Raw genomic sequence first — 22,171 nt, forward strand, 5'->3', positions numbered from 1 at the left:
TTTCCTTATTTTCTAAAAGTAATTTCTGTCTTCTAATTGGTCCTTTATCGTCCTATTTGTTGGAGCACTTCCTGCAGGTGTTTGGTTCATGGCAGCGGTGTTTAATGTACTGATCCCCTGTAAAGAAAAGCAGCAGATTGAATCAACACCAAAGGGACAGTAAACACTGAAACACTGACATCTTCAGTCTAGTCACAATGATCTGATGCTTCCTGTGAAAAGAAACTGTATCTAGAGCTGCGTCCCAAATGACATAAGTAGGAGTCATGTGTTCACACTGAAAACTCTTCACCTGGATAAACAGGTGTGAATGTTGGACACGTCCTGCACTCAACACTCACAGCACTGATTACATGGTGGAAGAAGGGCGGGGCTACCAGTTCACCATGGACTGGGAAACGGCTTCTACTTCCTGTTAGTTAAAAAAACACTAGAGCTCCGTTTGAGACTGTGTTTCTTACCGGGTGAGCTGAGCTGGAATTCTCCACAGGAACATAAACCTCAGGATTTGGAACCACGTTGATGATGTTCATCTACATGACAGACGACACACACAGAGTTTCACAGTTACACATTAAACACAAACACAACAACACAGACACCGACACAGACACCGACACAGACACCGACACCAAACACAGACACCAACACAGACACCAAACACAGACACAGACACCAAACACAGACACCAACACAGGCACCAACACACACACCAACACAGACACCAACACAGACACAGGCACCAACACAGACACCAAACACAGACACAGACACCAGACACAGGCACCAACACAGACACCAAACACAGACACAGGCACCAACACAGACACAGACACCAACACTGACACAGACATCAACACCAACACAGACACCAACACAGACACCAACACAGACACCAACACAGACACAGACACCACCACTGACACAGACACCGACACAGACATCAACACCAACACAGACACCAAACACAGACACAGGCACCAACACAGACACCAAACACAGACACAGGCACCAACACAGACACCACCACTGACACAGACACCACCACTGACACAGACACCGACACAGACATCAACACCAACACAGACACCAACACAGACACAGACATCAACACCAACACAGACACCAACACAGACACCGACACAGACACCACCACTGACACAGACACCGACACAGACATCAACACCAACACAGACACCAAACACAGACACAGGCACCAACACAGACACCAACACAGACACAGGCACCAACACAGACACCACCACTGACACAGACACCACCACTGACACAGACACCAACACTGACGCAGACACCAAAACTGACACAGGCACTAAATCTGACACAGACACCAACACAGAAACCAACACTGACACGGAAACACCAACAAAGACACTAACACTAACAGAGTCACTGACTCTGACATCTACTGTAGTTCTTATTACTTATGGCCAGTGGGTGCTAAGCTAAAAACTATAATTTTGCTAGCCAGGTCAAATGTGGAAAACATAACATTAATCAATCTTTTCTAAAATACGTCTCTATGCAGCGTTTTTTTATATAGAGATGAAACTCTAAAAGTAATGGCACCCATTTCACCATTCTATCAGTTAAAGAACAGATTTAATGTTAAAGGTTCATGGCTTTCCCACTGAAATTTCTCCACAGAACCAACTCAATAAGACAAGGTTATCTGGGCCTTGTACAGAACCACAGGGTTCTATACAGATCCCAAAGGTACAGTTTTAAAGTGTGTGTCACATGACTTCATCACCAGGTGGATTTTAGGAGATTCAGGGGTCATAAGGCCGTGTGTACACTGACGTGAAGCTGACAATAAAGTCAAGATTGCAAAATGTTTTATTTCTTTTGTAAATACTTACAACAGGTTCCTTTAAGCATGTGGCTTTACAGGCGAAAACAGAGAGGGAGATGGAGATGGCAAACTGGAGCAAAGAGAAAACTAGTAAAATGACTTCTATAAACAAACATGTTTATAAAGCATTTCTCAACACTCAGTAACTCCATCTAAATAATTACTAACACTTTCTAAATGATCTTATGAACCACTGACAATAATTTATTACTTATTTTAAAAATATAAATTGATCAATAATAAAGTATGTACATGTAATTACTAAGCACATGATTTATGCTTTTTGATCAATAATAATAATTTATAATGACATTATGACTATTACTATAGAAGCAATGCTTTGTAAATGATTAATTAAGTATTTACTCATGATTAACTAATGAATGTAGTGCCATTTTATTGATTTTTTCCAGAAGGAACTGACTGAACACAAACAACTGTAGCAACAGAATATAATATACAATGATGCAAAAAATAAAAATATAATATTTATGCTGGTTTATATAAAGTCATGATGGAAATAGGAAAGTAAAAAAATAAACAGATAGTCAGTGTGTTATTCAGAGCCCCAGTGGGATTAATGAACACTTTAATGGGGTATTTCCTTATTTTCTAAAAGTAATTTCTGTCTTCTAATTGGTCCTTTATCTTCCTATTTGTTGGAGCACTTCCTGCAGGTGTTTGGTTCATGGCAGCGGTGTTTAATGTACTGATCCCCTGTAAAGAAAAGCAGCAGATTGAATCAACACCAAAGGGACAGTAAACACTGAAACACTGACATCTTCAGTCTAGTCACAATGATCTGATGCTTCCTGTGAAAAGAAACTGTATCTAGAGCTGCGTCCCAAATGACATAAGTAGGAGTCATGTGTTCACACTGAAAACTCTTCACCTGGATAAACAGGTGTGAATGTTGGACACGTCCTGCACTCAACACTCACAGCACTGATTACATGGTGGAAGAAGGGCGGGGCTACCAGTTCACCATGGACTGGGAAACGGCTTCTACTTCCTGTTAGTTAAAAAAACACTAGAGCTCCGTTTGAGACTGTGTTTCTTACCGGGTGAGCTGAGCTGGAATTCTCCACAGGAACATAAACCTCAGGATTTGGAACCACGTTGATGATGTTCATCTACATGACAGACGACACACACAGAGTTTCACAGTTACACATTAAACACAAACACAACAACACAGACACCGACACAGACACCGACACAGACACCGACACCAAACACAGACACCAACACAGACACCAAACACAGACACAGACACCAAACACAGACACCAACACAGGCACCAACACAGACACCAACACAGACACCAACACAGACACAGGCACCAACACAGACACCAAACACAGACACAGACACCAGACACAGGCACCAACACAGACACCAAACACAGACACAGGCACCAACACAGACACAGACACCAACACAGAAACAGACACCAACACTGACACAGACATCAACACCAACACAGACACCAACACAGACACCAACACAGACACAGACACCACCACTGACACAGACACCGACACAGACATCAACACCAACACAGACACCAAACACAGACACAGGCACCAACACAGACACCAAACACAGACACAGGCACCAACACAGACACCACCACTGACACAGACACCACCACTGACACAGACACCGACACAGACATCAACACCAACACAGACACCAACACAGACACAGACATCAACACCAACACAGACACCAACACAGACACCGACACAGACACCACCACTGACACAGACACCGACACAGACATCAACACCAACACAGACACCAAACACAGACACAGGCACCAACACAGACACCAACACAGACACAGGCACCAACACAGACACCACCACTGACACAGACACCACCACTGACACAGACACCACCACTGACACAGACACCAACACTGACGCAGACACCAAAACTGACACAGGCACTAAATCTGACACAGACACCAACACAGAAACCAACACTGACACGGAAACACCAACAAAGACACTAACACTAACAGAGTCACTGACTCTGACATCTACTGTAGTTCTTATTACTTATGGCCAGTGGGTGCTAAGCTAAAAACTATAATTTTGCTAGCCAGGTCAAATGTGGAAAACATAACATTAATCAATCTTTTCTAAAATACGTCTCTATGCAGCGTTTTTTTATATAGAGATGAAACTCTAAAAGTAATGGCACCCATTTCACCATTCTATCAGTTAAAGAACAGATTTAATGTTAAAGGTTCATGGCTTTCCCACTGAAATTTCTCCACAGAACCAACTCAATAAGACAAGGTTATCTGGGCCTTGTACAGAACCACAGGGTTCTATACAGATCCCAAAGGTACAGTTTTAAAGTGTGTGTCACATGACTTCATCACCAGGTGGATTTTAGGAGATTCAGGGGTCATAAGGCCGTGTGTACACTGACGTGAAGCTGACAATAAAGTCAAGATTGCAAAATGTTTTATTTCTTTTGTAAATACTTACAACAGGTTCCGTTAAGCATGTGGCTTTACAGGCGAAAACAGAGAGGGAGATGGAGATGGCAAACTGGAGCAAAGAGAAAACTAGTAAAATGACTTCTGGGAAGTCCTGGAAAAAAAACATCACCAGATCAGACAGGTCAAAAAGATCAGCCACGTCAAGCTTTTGTTGTTGTTTATTTGTTTGTTTACCTAAATTGTAATTTTTTTTTCTTTTAATGGCTAGATTATTTTTTATTTCTGTTTTATTGTCTCATTTTTTCTTATTATTCTCTTACTGTTGGTTCTTAATGTTCTGATATTACTACTGCTGCTCAGGTTCTGTATCCTACTGTTTATGATGATGATGATGATGATGATGATGATGATGATAATGTAAGATTAAAAAAGCAAAAATTAACTAAACTTTAATTTATTACTTTACAAAATTAAACAGACGATGGTTTCACCCTTGTTCCCTAAATCCATAAATAATCCACACCCATCTAATGGAGAAATATCCTGACCAGAAGACCCTCTCAAAGGACAGACAGATGAAGATGATGCTTATTCCAGTCGTTATGGCACTGAGGATGTTCAGAGTCAGAGCAGCCTTCACCTGAGAGGGATAAAGGAGATAAAGTATATAAATAAACCTCTAAATCATGGCTTCAGAAACATCAGAATTGATTCTATACATTAAACTGAAACCCTCTGAGGTTTATATGTAGTAGTATTTGCTTGCAGATGAAGGATTTTTCTTTAAAGCATTGTGTTTCTCTGGAACGTGTGTGTGTGTGTGTGTGTGTGTGTGTGTGTGAGAGAGAGAGCGAGAGAGGGAGAGAGAGAGCACTCATAACACAAATAACATCTAGAGAATAACGGAAGGATCAACAACAAGAACAACAACAACATGAGGACCACGCGCACATCTGGTTTTAATCTGAATTCAGATATATTAATCACAGGATTGTTTAAACAAACCAGATGTAATGAGTCTGTGTTTTGCCCTGGTTCTGTCTGCTGTCTGCCTTGCTGTTAATTGTTTGCTCCGCCCACTCATTTGTTACCATGGACACTAATTGCACTCTATCTCCCCCCCAGGTGTATCGTGTTAGTCTCTGATTGTCTCTGCGTTGTGATTGGTTCCTGTTTGTTATATCTACTCTGTGCGTTCACTTCCCTGGTGTTGGTCGTTGTTGTATGTTTACATCTATGTTCCTGTTTCCTGTCTTGCTCAGTGTTCTGCCCTGTTTTGCCTGCCCGTCTGTTTGCCTGTTTCTTGTTTTGGTGTATTAAAAATCTAAACTGCATTTGGATCCTCACTTGTCTTTGCCTCACCGTGACACCAAACCACTTACTAATAATCTTCATCAATTTACTTCATTCTAATATTCATCATTAGAAATGTAAAGATTAGATTTCCTCATCCTCATGAAATACCTAGGGTTAGGGTTCGAGAATGTAATGAATAAATCTGATCTTATGTGCATTAATTAAATTCTGGATCTTATAATTTGCCAAGAATTAAAAGCACTATTACTACTACTACTACTACTACTAATAATAATAATAAATGTACGTGGTGTTTACATACCGCACAGGGATTCATTTTTCTGCTCGCTGAAACATTCAGAGAACCGGCCAAGATTTGCTAAGGGCGAGGAGAAAAATATATTAACTACAACTGACACTGTGGAGTGGATTTATACACAGATTTATACACACACACACACACACACACACACATAAACAATTTAAAGCTGAAGGAAAAAACTTCTGCTGTGTTTTATTTGATGGAGTCGATGGAGTCTGAGTGAAGCTCGCGTCCTGATCAGGTTCTAAATGTAGGTCTTTCCTGGAGCTCTCCACATGAAATTATCTAATTACTCTAGTTATATTTGTTATTGCATTATTGTTAACTGTCCATGAACACTTACAATCAACGGGCCCCAGAGTAAGTATAAGTAGTCGAGGAAGGGAAAGATACTCATCACAATCATCCATAAACCATTTAATATTTGGACAGTCTGTGGGGAAAAAACATTTATGATTTATATATTATTGTGCACATTGGAGTTTATGCATCATATTTAATCATTTGTATCATTTTATTTTTCTGAACTGTCATGAACTACATTTCCTATAAGCCCCAGTAGTCCTCATCACTTCCTCATCACTTGTGTCATGTTACTCTTCAATTTAACTTTCAGAGTCATTTGTCAAGCTTTTATTGCTGTAATGATTCAATACAACTACCATTACAGCTCCAACCACCAACACTAAAACTACCACCACCATTTACAGCGTTTGGCTGACGCCCTGATCTACTTTAATTTATGTCATTTATACAACTGCACAGGTGAGGGTTAAGGGCCTTGTTCAGGGTCCCAGCAGTGGCAACGTGGATGACCTTGGATTCGAGCTCACTACCTTCTGAGCAGTAGTTCAACACCTTAAACACTCAACTACCACCACCACTAGTACTACTATCACTACCACCACTAGTACTACTATCACTACCACCACTAGTACTACTATCACTACCACCACTAGTACTACTATCACTACCACCATTAGTACTACTATAACTACCACCACTAGTACTACTATCACTACCACCACTAGTACTACTATCACTACCACCATTAGTACTACTATCACTACCACCACTAGTACTACTATCACTACCACCATTAGTACTACTATAACTACCACCACTAGTACTACTATAACTACCACCACCACTAGTACTACTATAACTAACACCACCTAGTACTATAACTACCACTACAACTAAATAACACTAATAACAGTGACAGAGCAAGTGTTTTGTAATTGTGTGATTGTGTAATTCACCCCCAGAGCTTTGGGTTCTCCTTTCAGGAACTTGCTCAGTGGGCTGTGTGTCTGAGTGGAATTTTGCTCTGCTGTAGTCGAGGCTGTAGATGAGGGAAGAACTTGCGTGATGATGTTGTAGCCGCTTCCTACATTAGTGACAGGTACAGGAACGCTGGCCATCTTTACACCACAAAGTCTGACCTTTTAATTTGACAACAAAAAAAACTATCACAATCAGACTAAAGGAAAAACGTGAGCTGAAACACAGCAGGAGGAAAAACAATGATCTTTAGAGAGGCTTTAGAGTGAAGCGCAGACTCGTGTTATATTAAAAAGTAGAAGTTAGTATTCGGTTGAAGCTAACACAAAAATAGTGTTCATTTCGTCAGACGAGACGAGACGAAACCTTTTTTTTCATGACTAAGACGAGACGATGACGAGACTGCACCACTGTCCAAAAACGCTGACTAAGACTAAATTAACATGCATTATTGTTGACGAAAAAAGACGAGACGAAAATGTTTTGTATAAAATAAAAACTAAGATAAAATCTCTCTTCATTTTCGTCTACAATTGTCTCTGCTTTTTCATCAGCTGTTACGCCTTTAAAATGTTCACAACGAGTTTGCGGCTTCGCGCTGTTTAGTGTGTGTGTGTAGAAACAATTTGTCCACATTCCGCTCAAAAAAAACTCCTGAGCACGAGTCCACCCCTGGTCTAGTCAGGCTTTTTGTGTTAAATTATATTTCCTGGCTCTTTTATTGTACATGACAGCTTATGTCCCGATGACCGGTCTTTGCATTACGATTAAAAGCAGTATGAATAAAGTAAAAAATGTGATGTGCGGTCAAGTTCGAGTGTATGCACTGTTTAAACGAGTGTTCTCAACTTCTCACTGATACTTTTGTGATTCGCGGACTGTAAATAGGTTGTGTTTTAGGCCCACAGTAAAGTGGCCTGTTCTTTTCAGTTTTTCTGAGTATATTTATTTTATTTCTGATTTGAACAGAAAAATGAGACACAAGGCGACCAAAACAGTTTTAAAACCCTTTGTAACTTAAGTTGTCAGTCAGAGTCTGTTGGGCCGCAGCTTTTGAATTGTGTTGGTTAAAATAAAATACTCTTCAGAACAGGTTCATCATTTGTGAATGTGTCTCCTAAATCAGAAAGTGAAAACCAGACACGTTTAACATTTGCATTCAGTAAAAATCATTCAACAAGTGTATTTTGTCAGTAATTATGACATTTAACCAATGTTTGAGATGTGAAACACTTTTTTTACTGAAATGTTTATCAGTAATAATCTCAGTAATAATGTGTTATTTTAAAAAAATACTACAATTTTTGGACTAAAACTAGACTAAAATGACGAGACTTTTAGTCGACTAAAACTTGACTAACAAAAAAAGAGTTGTGAATGACTAAATATGACTAAAACTAACAAGGATCTTTGGCACACGACTAAGACTAAATTAAAAATAGGTGACGAAAATTAACACTACACAAAAATTACAGTATGTTCTTAATATATATATAATGACTAAAAACATACTGTAACATTTTCTCCTCATGTGAAAGTAAGACATTATTTCTGTCAGTTAAAATCTAACATTTTTGCACTCGAGTACAGCAACTGATAATTTATGATATTTATGATATTTATGATATTTATTCTGCACTTCCTGTTTCAGACACATCTCTACAGTGCTACAGGCTGGAATGATACACATGATAAAACACATGACAGTATTTTAAAAGAAAGAAAGAAAGAAAGAAAGAAAGAAAGAAAGAAAGAAAGAAAACATTTTCAAAAACTTGTTAAAGAAAACAGTATTTAGTAAAAAGTATTTAGTTTCATAAACACAAACCTGTCACGGTAGCAGTGCAGTCAGGGTGCGAGTGTGTATGGTGTGTGTGTGTGTGTGTGTGTGTGTGTGTGTGTGTAGACATTTCCGGTCAAGACAAGACAGAAATAAATTAATTTCTAAGAATCCGTTGTGCAGGAAGAACAGACTCTATACAGAAAAAATAAAAGCTGGAAGTAAATGAGTTACTCTGTCTCTCTCTCTCTCTCTCTCTCTCTCTCTCTCTGTGTCTCTGTCTTTCTCTCTCTGTCTCTCTCTCCCCCTCTCTCTCCCTCTCTCTGCCTTTCTCTCTGTGACTCTCTCTCTCTTTCTTCCTCTCTCTCTCTCTTTCAATACTCAGCTTTCAATACTATAGTCCCCATCAAGCTGGCTTCTAAACTCATGGACCTCGACCTGAATTCTTCACTCTGGAAGTAAACCAGTTACTCATTAATACAGCAACAGAACAGATTTTCCAGAGTAGAAATTATAGCTAGAAAAGGAAGGAAAAGAAGAATGAAGGAATCTGTTTTTCTTTACACTATAATGGATGTAAACAGTTCCTCTCTCACCAGCCCCCCCGTCTCTCTCTCTCTGTCTCTCTCTCCCTCTCTCTCTGCGCATGCGCGAGTGAGCGTGTAGCGAAGGTGTGAGTGAAAACAACTCTTTTCGAGGAGCTACTGAGGGGAAAAACTTTGACCACCGTGTCTTTAATTACAACCCCTTTAGCGACCACAAGCTCAACTTTGTGAATCTCATCCACAAACATCACCGCAGCCTTGTTCATGTGGGCAGCAGAGACAATGTTCCTCCCGCCGATTAGCTTACTGTAGCTACCGCTGAGGCGCCGCCTCTACGGTGCACGCGACAGTCGGTAACAGTTTAAACCTGTGCTTCCGCGTCAGATTTGTAAAAGACACAGACACACACACACACACACACACACACACACACTCTACTCGCTACACACAACTCTATGCTCACTCAAATCACACAACATACAACATAAAGAAAAAAGAAATAAAGTGAGTTTTGTCTAATTCCCCCACCCCCCACCCCCTCTTATATAGATAATGATGTACTGACTGAACAACTCTCCAGATTTGGGAAACCAGAGTCACAAATAAAACTGATCCCAACAGGCTGTAAAGTCCCTGAGCTGAGGCACATTTTGTCTTATAGAAGACATGTGTACATGATTTTAAACAGCAAGGATGAAGACCTGAACATGGTGTTTAAAATAAATGTAAATGGGGAGGAACTTTTGTTATTTTTGCAACTTCTGGAGTGTTGAAGTGTTTTGGGTGGTCAGGAGGGACATGAGATCAGGAACTGTCCTGGGAAAGAAGTTGAAGGTAATCAGGAGACAGAAATACAAAAAGAAAAAGACAAACAGGACAAAAAAGAGAGCAGTGTACAGACAAAAAGTCAGGAAGAAGAAGAGAAAATAACTGAGCCAGAAGCTGGGTATAAAAAAAGAGAAAAGCAGAAATTGGAACTGATTTAAATTTAGATTTAACATTCTAATTATTTTTATTGTTGGAGAAGAAAAAAATGGCCATTTACATTAGCCACAAAAATAAAGTAGAGAAGAAAAGTTTGATCAGTCTTATTTCTGTTTTCAGAGCTCTAGTGAAAGCTTTTTGTTTTTAAAAGCAATGAATGATTTGAGCACTTTTATGTTGAAACAGTGTTAATGCAAATGCTATCTGTTTTATTGATGAAGATGAAGATGACAGCACCAGATGAAGGTATCAGAATGAGTACATTAATATAAACCTGCTCTACAGTCAGAGCTGCTGTTAGAGAGAATTAATCAACACCTGAACACCAATCAGAGTCCAGAACTCAGCAGTGTCATGTTAGATATTTATTCTTTTTATTTTGTTTAAGATTAGAGAACAAAAATAAAGTTTATTTCTAAAATAAATCTGCACAGCTTTTTATGTGAGAAACTCAACTAAAAAATAGTTTTGAGAAAGAAGAGCTAGGAGCAATAATTGTGTCTAGTGTGTGTGATGTGTATAGTGTGTGTGATGTGTATACAGTAGTGTGTGTGATGTGTATAGTGTGTATGATGTGTATAGTGTGTGTGTGATGTATATAGTGTGTGTGATGTGTATACAGTAGTGTGTGTGATGTGTGTGTGATGTAGGCTTTCAGTGTCCTTGATTGTGTGTTTTCTGCTCAGTGGGATTGTGTTATTGAGTTACAGTGTTAGTGAACAGTTTTTATTTTTATTCCTTCTCTGTGGTCTGGTTACATTTTCTCGCTGTACGCCGGAGGATTTTCCCAGGGTGCTGTAGCCATGGCGACGCCGTGCATCGTATTGACCCCCTGTGAAAACAACAGTAATCAATAAATCATTAAAAACTTGCTGGAATTGTTCTTAGCTTTGATCGCTAATGAGATAACGAGTAAATGATAAATTTCAAAGATAAATAATATTTGTTGTTGTTGATCCTACAGTGTTAGAGATAAATATAAATCTAACATGATTTCCAGTAGATTAAATAGTTTATGTTGTATATTTTATGATAAAATCTATGATAAACTGTCCTGGGGTCTCATTTATAAAGCGTGCGTACGCACAAAACGGGGCTGGAAACGTACGTACGCCAGTTCCCACGCAAAGGTTGTGATCTATAAAAAACAAACTTGACGGGAGAATTTTCCAGAGATGCCAATCAACCTACCATGCATGTCTTTGGACCGGGGGAGGATACCGGAGTACCCGGAGGAAACCCCCGAGGCACGGAGAGAACATGCAAACTCCACACACACAAGGTGGAGGCGGGAATCGAACCCCCAACCCTGGAGGTGTGAGGCGAATGTGCTAACCACTAAGCCACCGTGCCTCCCATTATAAGAATTAATGACATTTAATTTTCACTCCATTTCATACGTTATATCCACATTATCATGAAGATTAAATCCAACAGTATTATTTGTGCTGATTTTTTTATATACATTATAGAACATAGCAGTGTTCTGTAGCTTTAAATCTGAGCAGACTAAGATCCTAAAGCTTGCTTATACGCATGCGCAGGTTGGTGCTGCGGTGTTAAAGTTTGTATATTGTGTGTTGAACTCCTGCATGTCTCTTAGTAAAGATACTGTTGTTAAAAAGGATCTTTGCCTTGCCACTCGCCATTCAACATACATTTAGTAAAATCCAAATGCAATTCATTTCATTCATTCATTCATCTTCTACCGCTTATCCGAACTACCTCGGGTCACGGGGAGCCTGTGCCTATCTCAGGCGTCATTGGGCATCAAGGCAGGATACACCCTGGACGGAGTGCCAACCCATCGCAGGGCACACACACACTCTCATTCACTCACGCACTCACACACTAGGGACAATTTTCCAGAGATGCCAATCAACCTACCATGCATGTCTTTGGACCGGGGGAGGAAACCGGAGTACCCGGAGGAAACCCCCGAGGCACAATCAGTCGATCAGTCTAATTGCTAGAAACATATAAATCCTCCGGTGACCCGGGTATGTAATGCTTCATGATGGCACTGCTGGCACTGTTGGAGGATTACGCCAATGGCAGAATAAGGAGAGAACGAGTTTTCAGGAACCATGATGATGACTGGCTAATAAGCCGATTTAGATTCCCTAGAGCTGTGCTCTTGGATCTCTGTGCTGATTATAACAATCTTGCTTTTAATATAGACTGAGACGCTGGCTCCTCACCCCATTTTTAAACCCGCAGAGAGCAGAGGAATCTCGTTATAACAAGGTCCACTCTCGTGCCCGCGCAGTTGCGGAGCGTGTAATGGGCGTGTAAAAATGGGCGTGTACAGGGCGGGATATGAGGCTGGTTCACGTACGCACATCTGCGGGAACATTGCTTACAGGTGTGCGTAAGCATGGTTTTATAAATCGGAATTTTTTTGGCGTACGCCATTTTTGGCTTTTGGGCGTACGTAAACTTTTAGTAGGGGTCCTACGCACAGTTTTATAAATGAGACCCCTGAACTTTATACACAAACTCTAAACCTCCCTCCAGAACCTTTTGCTTTTGCAGCAAAAAAAAATATTTGTTGTCAAGCAGAACGCTAGCTGATAAAAGCTGTTACTATGGCAACCGGTAGTAGAAACACCTACAGTACTGACAAATTACGTGCAGCAACAGAAGAAATCTAAGTCTTTATATTGTTTTGTGGGCGTGGCTAAAGGTAGAATGTTCCGGGAAAGCACTGGATTATTTATATCTGATTTGTCAAGATTATTTCTCAGTTTTGGGGCAAAAAGGTTTCAGAATCTTATGGTGGGTTTCAGCTGTGGGTTTCAGCTGTGTGTTTCTCTTACCAGTTGAGTGTGATGAGGTGGGAAAGGGTTGTTCACAGGAGCACTAGGAGCAAAACTCTCAGGGTTCTGAACCATGTTGATGATGTTCAGCTGTACCACACACACACACACACACACACACACACACACACACACACAACTTTAAAGGTTCACAATAACACTGTATAAAGTACACAACATGGTTACCATAGTTACACTCCAAATGGTTCACTACAGAATCTGATCCTCACTAAATAGAAAGCAGACTGTCGCACTCCAGCTCCCAGAATTTCTCACAACCTCAACAGAACTTTTGATGTTTTGAAGTTTTCTTGAGAATTTCTTCCTCTCACATCTGGAGATCTGAACCTACACCTGAACTGTCCACATGTGGTGTTGATAGAAATAAAGCTGAACTGAACTGAAGTGATTAGCTGTGGAGCTGAAGGTGACCTCTGACCTGATCAGCTGACCTGCTATTCCACTGGAGGCTGTTTCACCTTCTGGATCTGAAGTAGCTTGGAGTTGAGCTCCAGCTAGCAGCAGCATCATGCATTCAGATATCAAGGAGAATAAAGTGAAAGGTCAGAAAGATGAAATGCTTTTCTTCTTCTTTATACTCACGGTCGGTTCACTGGTGCAGGTGGCTTTGCAGGTGAAGGCTAAAAGTGCGATAGAGATGCAGAACTGGAGCAGAGTGAAAACCAGCAGAACTCCAGTTATTCCCTTCCTCATGCCCTGAAATAAACATCACCATCACCATCACGGCAAAAAGTCCTTCCACTACACATCAAATTTTCTACTCTTTCTTTCTTTGTAACTCTTTTTTTGTGTATTACAATATTCCTAAAATATATTTCACAATTACCAAAGTTTATATTTTTTTATACTTACACACCTCATGATCAAATAAGAACAGACAAATAAATCAAACCTCTGAGGCGTAGATGTTGTTAATGACTCTGTCCTCTACGCCAACGAAGCAGTATCCATATCTCACAAAAAGATCCATGAACAGGATGATGATGGTGATTCCTGCAGAGAGCGTGCTAAAAATATTCAGCATCATTGTGGCTGTCACCTGAGAGAAAAACAGCAAGAAATAAATCAATCAGTTATTAAATTAATAAATTTGCACAGACTCATACTGTCACGGGTCGGCGCACCTGCCCCGCCTCCCAACCGGCAACACAGAGAAGTGCCTCCGGAATATTAGGCACTTGCAGTTCCCATAATCCACGCACCGGGGCTAATTACACCGCCAGCTTTTTCCTATTTCCCATGCTATATAAACTGAACTTGAACTTTACCCCAGTGCGAAGTAGTGATGGGAAGTTCGGTTCTTTTCCGCGAACCGATTCTTTCGGACAGTTCGTTTTAATGAACCAGTTCAATAATCCAGTTCACCAGTTCTTTTACCTCCTGACGAAATGACGTAAATTCCTTCATCCCGCCGCTGCCGGAAGATATTAATACAATCAATTTAACACATTTGAAAAGTTCTTTGTAATCATAACTTTAGTTGAATACGTTTCTTACATTTAAGTTTTGCAACTAAAACACACAGTACAGGCATTGATGTGCAAACGTGGGTGTTTTACGTGTCTTAAAGATGTAAAGTTAATAAACTAATCTTCATCAACTTACAAAAACACAAAAAAAGCATAATTTTGAAATGTTTCTTTCGCTCCATCAGTTGTTTCAAAAACTAATGCAACTGAGTTAAACACTCATATGTTGATAAGACATTAAATCATAACCACTTACATTTGTTGCTGTATGAGTTCAGTTATTTACGCATGCGCAGTAACAACAGCTCATCGGTTCTCAGTATGTCGGACGCGTCCGAAAGAAACAGTTCTCAGTTCAGTGTACTGATGATTCGCTGTATCGGTTCATTTATTCAAGCATGCGCAGTATCAACAGCTTATCGGTTCTCGGACGCATCCGAAAGAAACAGTTCTCAGTTTTGTATTGATGATTCGCTGTATCGGTTCAGTTATACACGCATGCGCAGTATCAACAGCTCGAGCTCATGTCTCAGTTCAGTGTACAGGAGTTACATATACTCCGGGATATTAGTGTTGGAGGGGCTGTCAGGCATGACCGAAAGTGAGAAACTTTAGTAACTTATGGATCAGCGCTGACTCAAGACGCGAACTGTTTAGAACGAATCAGTCCGATTTGGTGAACTGGTTCATCCAGTTCACTAAAAAGAACCGGTTCAAAAGAACGATTCGTTCACGAACTGACCATCACTAGTACGAAGTCTCGATTTGCGTTGCAATCATTCTGATCGTTTCCTAGTGTGTCTTAGTTCCGGTTTTGATCCAATTTCTGTATTCTAGTTTCTGATTCTTTGCTGCCTGCCCTGACCTTTTTGCCTGTCTTCTCATGTCTGATTTTGCCTGCCCTACGACCTTGTGTTTACCGTTACTGACCCTTCCTGTCTGTTACGAGCTTCCATTAAAACGCTGCAAATGAATCACCAGCCTTATGACTCCTCATTACTCATACACACTTTAGTCTGTTAGAATGTTTCCACTGTCAGCAGTGTTTGTTTGTTTGTTTGTTTGTTTTGTCAAAACTAGAAAATTAAACTATAAAGGGATTTTAGGAAAATTTTAGTATTTTATTATGATTTATGCAAATATACTCGTTTGTTTGTTTGTTTACTGTCTCTGTGGAAATTGTGTGATATTCACTTATATATTCACTTTTATATTCACATATTTAAAATTCTTTACTGTTTACCTTTAAACCCATGTTCGAGTCTTTGTCATTGTTTTTTTTGTTTTCTGGTTTCGTTTCTCATTCTGTATTGTTTGTGTTCATGTCAGTGTTTGTTACAGTGACATTTAGAAGCAAAACTATATCATCAGATAAAAGAAACAGAAATCATGTCGTACCACACAGGAGTTTAACTTGTTGCTCGCTGAAACAGCCAGAGAGCCGGCGGTGATGTGCTGCGAGTACGGAAAAAAAAACATTTTATTGTAAACTGAAATAATACCATTTTATATATTTGTATATTTATGTCATAAAAACTGAAGAACACTAACAAACACTGGGCTCCAGAAGACGATTCTGGAGACAATGCTGGTCTGAGGGTGGTGATGGAAGGTCGCCAACACGATACCAAACAATAACGTCAACAAACCTATCATTATCTGGACAGTCTGAGGTTGAAACCCACACACACACACACAAACATACACACACTTGTACTTTAAAAAATCTGTAAAATCTTTTTAATGAATACTGTTGTGTGTCTACTGTATATACTGTAAATACAAAAAAAATCTACAACCAAAACTACTACCACAAGTACAGGTAAACTACCACTACTACTGTAACTACACAACTACCACTATACTGTAACTCCAGAACTACTACTATAAGAGCAAGTGTTTTGTGATTGTGTTTGCTTGTATAATTGTGTGTGATTGTATTATTGTGTAATTGTGTAATTCACCCCCAGAGCTTTGGGTTCTCCTTTCAGGAACTTTCTCAGTGGGCTGTGTGTCTGAGTGGAATTTTGTTCTGCTGTAGATGAGGGAATAACTTGAGTGACGACGGTGTAGCCGCGTCCCACATTAGTGAAAGGTACAGGAACGCTGGCCATCTTTACATCACAAAGTCTGACCTTTTAATCTGACAAAAAAAAAAAAACTTTCACAAACAGACAGAAGGAAACACAGGAGTTTTAATAACACTTATTGATCCCGAGGTGTTTATTCTCTGTTTGAGTGTGAACACATGGACTCGACTCAAGAAACTCATTACAACTCTCGAAGGTCCGTCTGGTCAGAAACTTCCAGAACCAAATTCGTCCAGAAACATCAAGAAAGTTCTAACGTTTTCAGAGCAGATTATCTTTTCTTTTTCCAGAAATGTGTTTCTTTTTTAGAGAAGACAAAGAGGAAAAGGAGGAATATGCTAATGTTAGCCTTGTGCTGTTGTAAGCGACGAGTCTTCAGGTGAAATTACATCCTGACACATATACATTATTATTATTATTATTATTATTATTATTATTACTACTTCTGTTTTTTCTTGACAATTTAGCACAACATTTTAGTAGTTTTATTTTATAATATATAAGCTGTAAAGGTTTGCACCATCATCATGTAAAAGTATGTTAAAGCAAATTAAAAATAATTTTATCTGTATTATAATCTATATTAATCTCTATTATAATCTGTTTTGTAATCTGTATTATAATCTGTATTAATCTGTGTTATAATCTGTATTATAATCTGTACTATAATCTGAATCCCGAAGACTTTTCACTTTTTCTGGTTCTTCTTCAATCTTCTGTTCTTTAGTAAAATCTTCACGTCTGGAGTTTTTACACTGAAGTTTAACATAAACACTGTTAGAGAGGAAACTTGTCTTGTTTGTGTAACAGAGTAAAATAAAAACAGGGGAACACAAAATTCATAAGATCACAACACAAACCATGACAACACTGAGAGGTTTGTCTTCATTGTATAACTTGTAAAGTTCAATTATTGTCCTCAATTCTTAATTATTGACTTTCACTGAAATACGTTTTATGTTTAATTTCTTCCTCTTTCTGATGTTATTTATATTTTTATTCAGAATTGTTTCTTGTCATTTTTCCAGCAAGTCATTGCTTTATTTATACTGAATTTGAGGAAGTAAAATTTCACCCGAGGAAAAAGCGCTAACTGAACACATTAAACACTGATCCTGTTACTTGTCTGTTAAAAACACAGAAATACTTTACTTCAGTTTGTTAATTCAACAAAGAGAAAAAGTCACATTTTACCTTCTGTCCTTTTAGCAGTGCTCTCTCTCTCTCTCTCTCTCTCTCTCTCTCTCTCTCTCTCTTTCTCTCTCTGCGTCTCTCTTTTCTTCTTCTTCGTCTGTACTCTACTGTTTCTACACCAAGCCTTTATCTTTTGTTATGAAAGAATGATTACGGTCTCAGTGACGCAGATATTCTGCCTCTGGTTCAAGCACAGACACGACACTGAAACTAAAAACTAAAACTGGATACAGGAAATGGAGCTCCAGAGAGGGAAGCCCAGAAACCTGCTGCTGTTTTTCTTCCAGCTCACTGCACAGTTTCCGGCAGGAAGTGAAAGTGACGTGACATACGGCTAAGTACGGTGACCCATACTCAGAATTCGTTCTCTGCATTGTCACAACATGACATGACGCTTTGTTAATACTGTAGCTTCACCATCACGGTACTAAGCAGCACAACACGTTAGCATCATGAATATCTTTGACATCATGCTGATTAAATTTGTTCTAGCTCCTAAACTCCTAAAATAAAACAAAACCCTGCAGAAGGAGAATTGAAATAACACGGTTATGAAACCTGCTCTGAGGTTTTGTGATGATTTAAGCCTTCACTACGGTGCCAAATGTGCACAATGTGAAACGACAGAGCTGTTAGAACATAACGGCTCGATGCTTAGCAACAGACACGCTATCAGAAACTAAATAAAAATTGTTTTAATTGTTCTGCCTCGGCAGCGGCGCTCCACTCAGACTGCAGCCGAGCCAAGCACGCTGTTAGCGGGTGACTCTATTATCAGAAACATTGGAAGCAAGGCTACCTGTACATACTGTTTTCCTCGGGCAACGATTTCTGATGTTAACAAGGAACTTTGCAACATTCTGATGAAACATAAGCCTGTCAGTCGGATTGTCATACATGTGGGAAAGAATGATATCTGGAAAGAGCAGTCTGAGCTCCTTAAGAGGGATTTCAATTAACTTTTTGAAACACTTGTAAGACTGAAAGTTCAATCATTCATCAGTGGACCTCTCCCAGCCAGAGGAACAAATATGTTTTCTCGGCTACTAAGTTTAAATTCATGGCTGCAAAAAACCTGCACCAAGAGAGGACTGAATTACATTGACAATTTTAATATCTTCTGGAATCAAAGGCAACTTTTTAACACAGATGGTATCCACCCAAACAAACTAGGTGCTAGGTTGCTTAAAGACAATATCTTTTTCTCCCTTCATTATTCATCAGAGTGTGCCAGTCCACTCCTGGACGGCCTAAATGACCACAGGATTTCACACCAACACCTGGATGGACATTTAGTTGACAAGGATAAAACTCCGCAGCCACAACAACTACTGTTCACAGACACAGCTGAGGCTGAGCCCTGCCCACAGACCTCACTACAGCTGGATGGTAAATCAACACCCAAGGACATTTCTGTGGATAACAACCAGGAAAAACAAGATAACACTCCCCAGCCTCCAGGAACACCAGAATCACAGCTGATGTCGTCACACTCTCTCTCCTTCTCTCCAACATCACCACTTCTGTGCTTTTCAGAGAAAATGGAGAAACTGGTATCTGCTGGAACTTCTATTGCTGCGAATCCCCAAATATCAACCAAGAAACGGCGGGCTCCACAACCACCAAAGCCTCTGGGCCCAGCCTGCCCTCCCCCTCCATCTGAGAGAGCACTCCGACCTCTGCCTCAACGTCAGGGATCACACCAGCCCTCATCTGCAAACAGCACTGGTAACTGATATGTGTTGGGTCCCCGCTATGACAGCAGTAACAATCAGAAATGTTTTCAGAACAAGCGGGAGCCCGATGTCCCTTTAGCTTTCCCTATCTCTGTCCTGATATGTGATAGAAAGACGAAGGCCCTCTCCAGCCACACGACAATTCTATCTAATCTACTGCCTATTAGACGTCATTCTGAGATGGACGCAGGACCAAAACCAGTTACTGTTAAATTAGCACTTCTGAACCCATTAAAGAACAAATCATTTTTAGTTAATGATCTTATCACCACTAACAACCTGGACTTCATGTTTCTAAACGAAACCTGGTTAGATGACAGCTGCAGCGCTACAGTCCTCAATTAATCAGCCCCACCCAACTTTAGCTGTTAGAAGAGGTGGAGGAATAGCTGCTTTATTCAAAGATGCCTTTCAATGCAAGCAAGTGTTACTTATTTGTGTATTGCTCTAAAAGGTACACCACGCATTCTGTTTACAATTATTTATAGGCCTCCCAAATACACCCCAACATTTGTTGATGAATTCACAGAACTTTTATCAAAAATCTTCTCTGAATTTGATTATTTTGTTATTGCTGGAGATTTCAACATTCATATAGACAATGCAGAAAACAATACTGCAATTGAACTGTTAAATGTTTTAAACACTTTTGATCTGACCCAGCACGTGCAAGGTCCTACACACAATAGGGGACACACTCTTGATCTGCTCATTAGCAAGGGTCTAAACATTTCATCCACTGTTATCAAGGATGAAGCGCTATCTGACCATTTCTGTGTTTACTTTGATTTATTGATCTGTCCTGCCACTGATGCTAGATCTGTCTATGTCAAAAAAAGGTTCATAAATGAAAACACCAGTGAGGTACAGTATTTATGAATGCTATATCAATGTTGCCAAACATATCAGCAGACTCTGTTGATGTTCTCCTTGAAAATTTTAACTTAAAAGTTAAAGATGCTATTGATGGTATAGCTCCAGTAAAGGTCAGGATGATCACTGGCAGACGTAAAGCACCTTGGAGAAACACAACAGCTGTACAAAGCATGAAAAGAACATGAAGAAAAGCTGAACGTATGTGGCGGAAAACAAAACTTGAAATACATTATAGCATCTATAAGGACAGTCTTCGTGCTTTCAATGTAGAACTAGGCACAGCTAGACAGATCTTCTTCTCAAACATTATAAACAACAACATAAACAACACTCGCACTCTTTTTGCTACTGTAGATGTGACAGATTGAATGATGAATTTTAAATTCACAAAACAAATTTGTGTTTAGTTCTTCTGCATTCTATATAAGAGCGATTGCTTTTGCCTGCCTGTTCAAAAAGAGGAAATAAATCTGTTTACTCAAAGAGGAAAACAGTAAAAATAATTTACAAATATTTTGAATGCTTACAACTGTTTATAAAATATACCTAGGTCATTTCTTGGTAGTTTTAGTTCATCTGCATTCGTTTGGTACAATCAGATCGATTGCTTTTGCCTGCTGGTTCACTAGAGGGAGAACTCACGGTTTTCTTCATTTCCCATAAAGTTGGCAGTGAAGAAACTCTGTGTTCCCTTTCGAGGGAACTCGACGCTGCGTCAGTGCTGACGCTATGGGAAGCATTCCCATAGCGTCAGCACTGACGCAGCGTCTCATTCCCTTCTCAGGGAACCGGGTTACATACGTAACCTGGTGTAGTTTTCAATCAGCTGGAAAACTGGGTAGGGCTTTCTGGGATGGTCCTCAAATGGTTTAAATCATACCTAAAAGGGAGAGGTTACTATGTGAACATAGGTAACCATAAATCTGAGTGGACATCCATGACATGTGGAGTCCCACAGGGCTCAATTCTTGCACCGCTTCTCTTTAATTTGTATATGCTCCCAATTGGTCAAATAATGAAAAAGAACCAAATTGCTTACCACAGCTATGCAGATGACACCCAGACATACTTAGCCCTGTCCCCTAATGACTACAGCCCCATTGACTCTCTATGTACAGTAAGTGCATTGATGAAATTAACAGTTGGATGCGTCAAAACATCCTCCAGTTAAACAAAGACAAAACCGAAGTCATTGTATTCGGAAATAAAGATGAAACTCTCAAGGTTAACACACACCTTGACTCTAGGGGTCTAAAGACACAAAATAAAGTCAGAAATCTTGGTGTAATTTTAGAGTCTGACCTTAATTTCAGTAGTCATGTGAAAGCGATAAGCAAATCAGCTTACTACCATCTCAGAAATATAGCCAGAATTAGATGTTTTGTCTCAAGACAGGACTTAGAGAAACTTGTCCATGCTTTCAT

At 39.7% G+C, this 22,171-nt stretch overlaps 2 protein-coding genes across 4 annotated transcripts in view; both read right to left on the minus strand.

Moving 5' to 3' along the window:
- LOC132845021 (membrane-spanning 4-domains subfamily A member 4A-like) overlaps positions 1 to 7,388 on the minus strand; it is a 34,290-nt gene extending 26,902 nt beyond the window's left edge. The window contains exon 1 of the mRNA XM_060868995.1: positions 7,212 to 7,388. Within this exon, the coding sequence (XP_060724978.1) occupies positions 7,212 to 7,373 (162 nt within the window). The 5' untranslated portion in view covers positions 7,374 to 7,388. The remainder of the gene's footprint in view (positions 1 to 7,211) is intronic.
- LOC132845022 (membrane-spanning 4-domains subfamily A member 12-like) overlaps positions 1 to 18,422 on the minus strand; it is a 58,167-nt gene extending 39,745 nt beyond the window's left edge. The window contains exons 1-8 of one of the 3 annotated variants that reach the window (XM_060868996.1): positions 18,136 to 18,413; positions 16,816 to 16,994; positions 16,403 to 16,519; positions 16,250 to 16,306; positions 14,275 to 14,421; positions 13,965 to 14,078; positions 13,362 to 13,451; positions 10,895 to 11,374 (exon numbers count right to left, since the gene is read on the minus strand). In XM_060868996.1, the coding sequence (XP_060724979.1) occupies positions 11,297 to 11,374; positions 13,362 to 13,451; positions 13,965 to 14,078; positions 14,275 to 14,421; positions 16,250 to 16,306; positions 16,403 to 16,519; positions 16,816 to 16,965 (753 nt within the window). In that variant the 5' untranslated portion in view covers positions 16,966 to 16,994; positions 18,136 to 18,413 and the 3' untranslated portion in view covers positions 10,895 to 11,296. Of the gene's footprint in view, positions 1 to 10,894; positions 11,375 to 13,361; positions 13,452 to 13,964; positions 14,079 to 14,274; positions 14,422 to 16,249; positions 16,307 to 16,402; positions 16,520 to 16,815; positions 16,995 to 18,135 lie in introns of those variants that run through there. The other 2 variants (XM_060868999.1, XM_060868998.1) reach the window with 2 other exon arrangements.
- Between the last annotated feature and the right edge of the window lie 3,749 nt (positions 18,423 to 22,171).

This window comes from Tachysurus vachellii, chromosome 4, assembly GCF_030014155.1.
Source record: "Tachysurus vachellii isolate PV-2020 chromosome 4, HZAU_Pvac_v1, whole genome shotgun sequence".
NCBI lineage: Eukaryota > Metazoa > Chordata > Actinopteri > Siluriformes > Bagridae > Tachysurus > Tachysurus vachellii.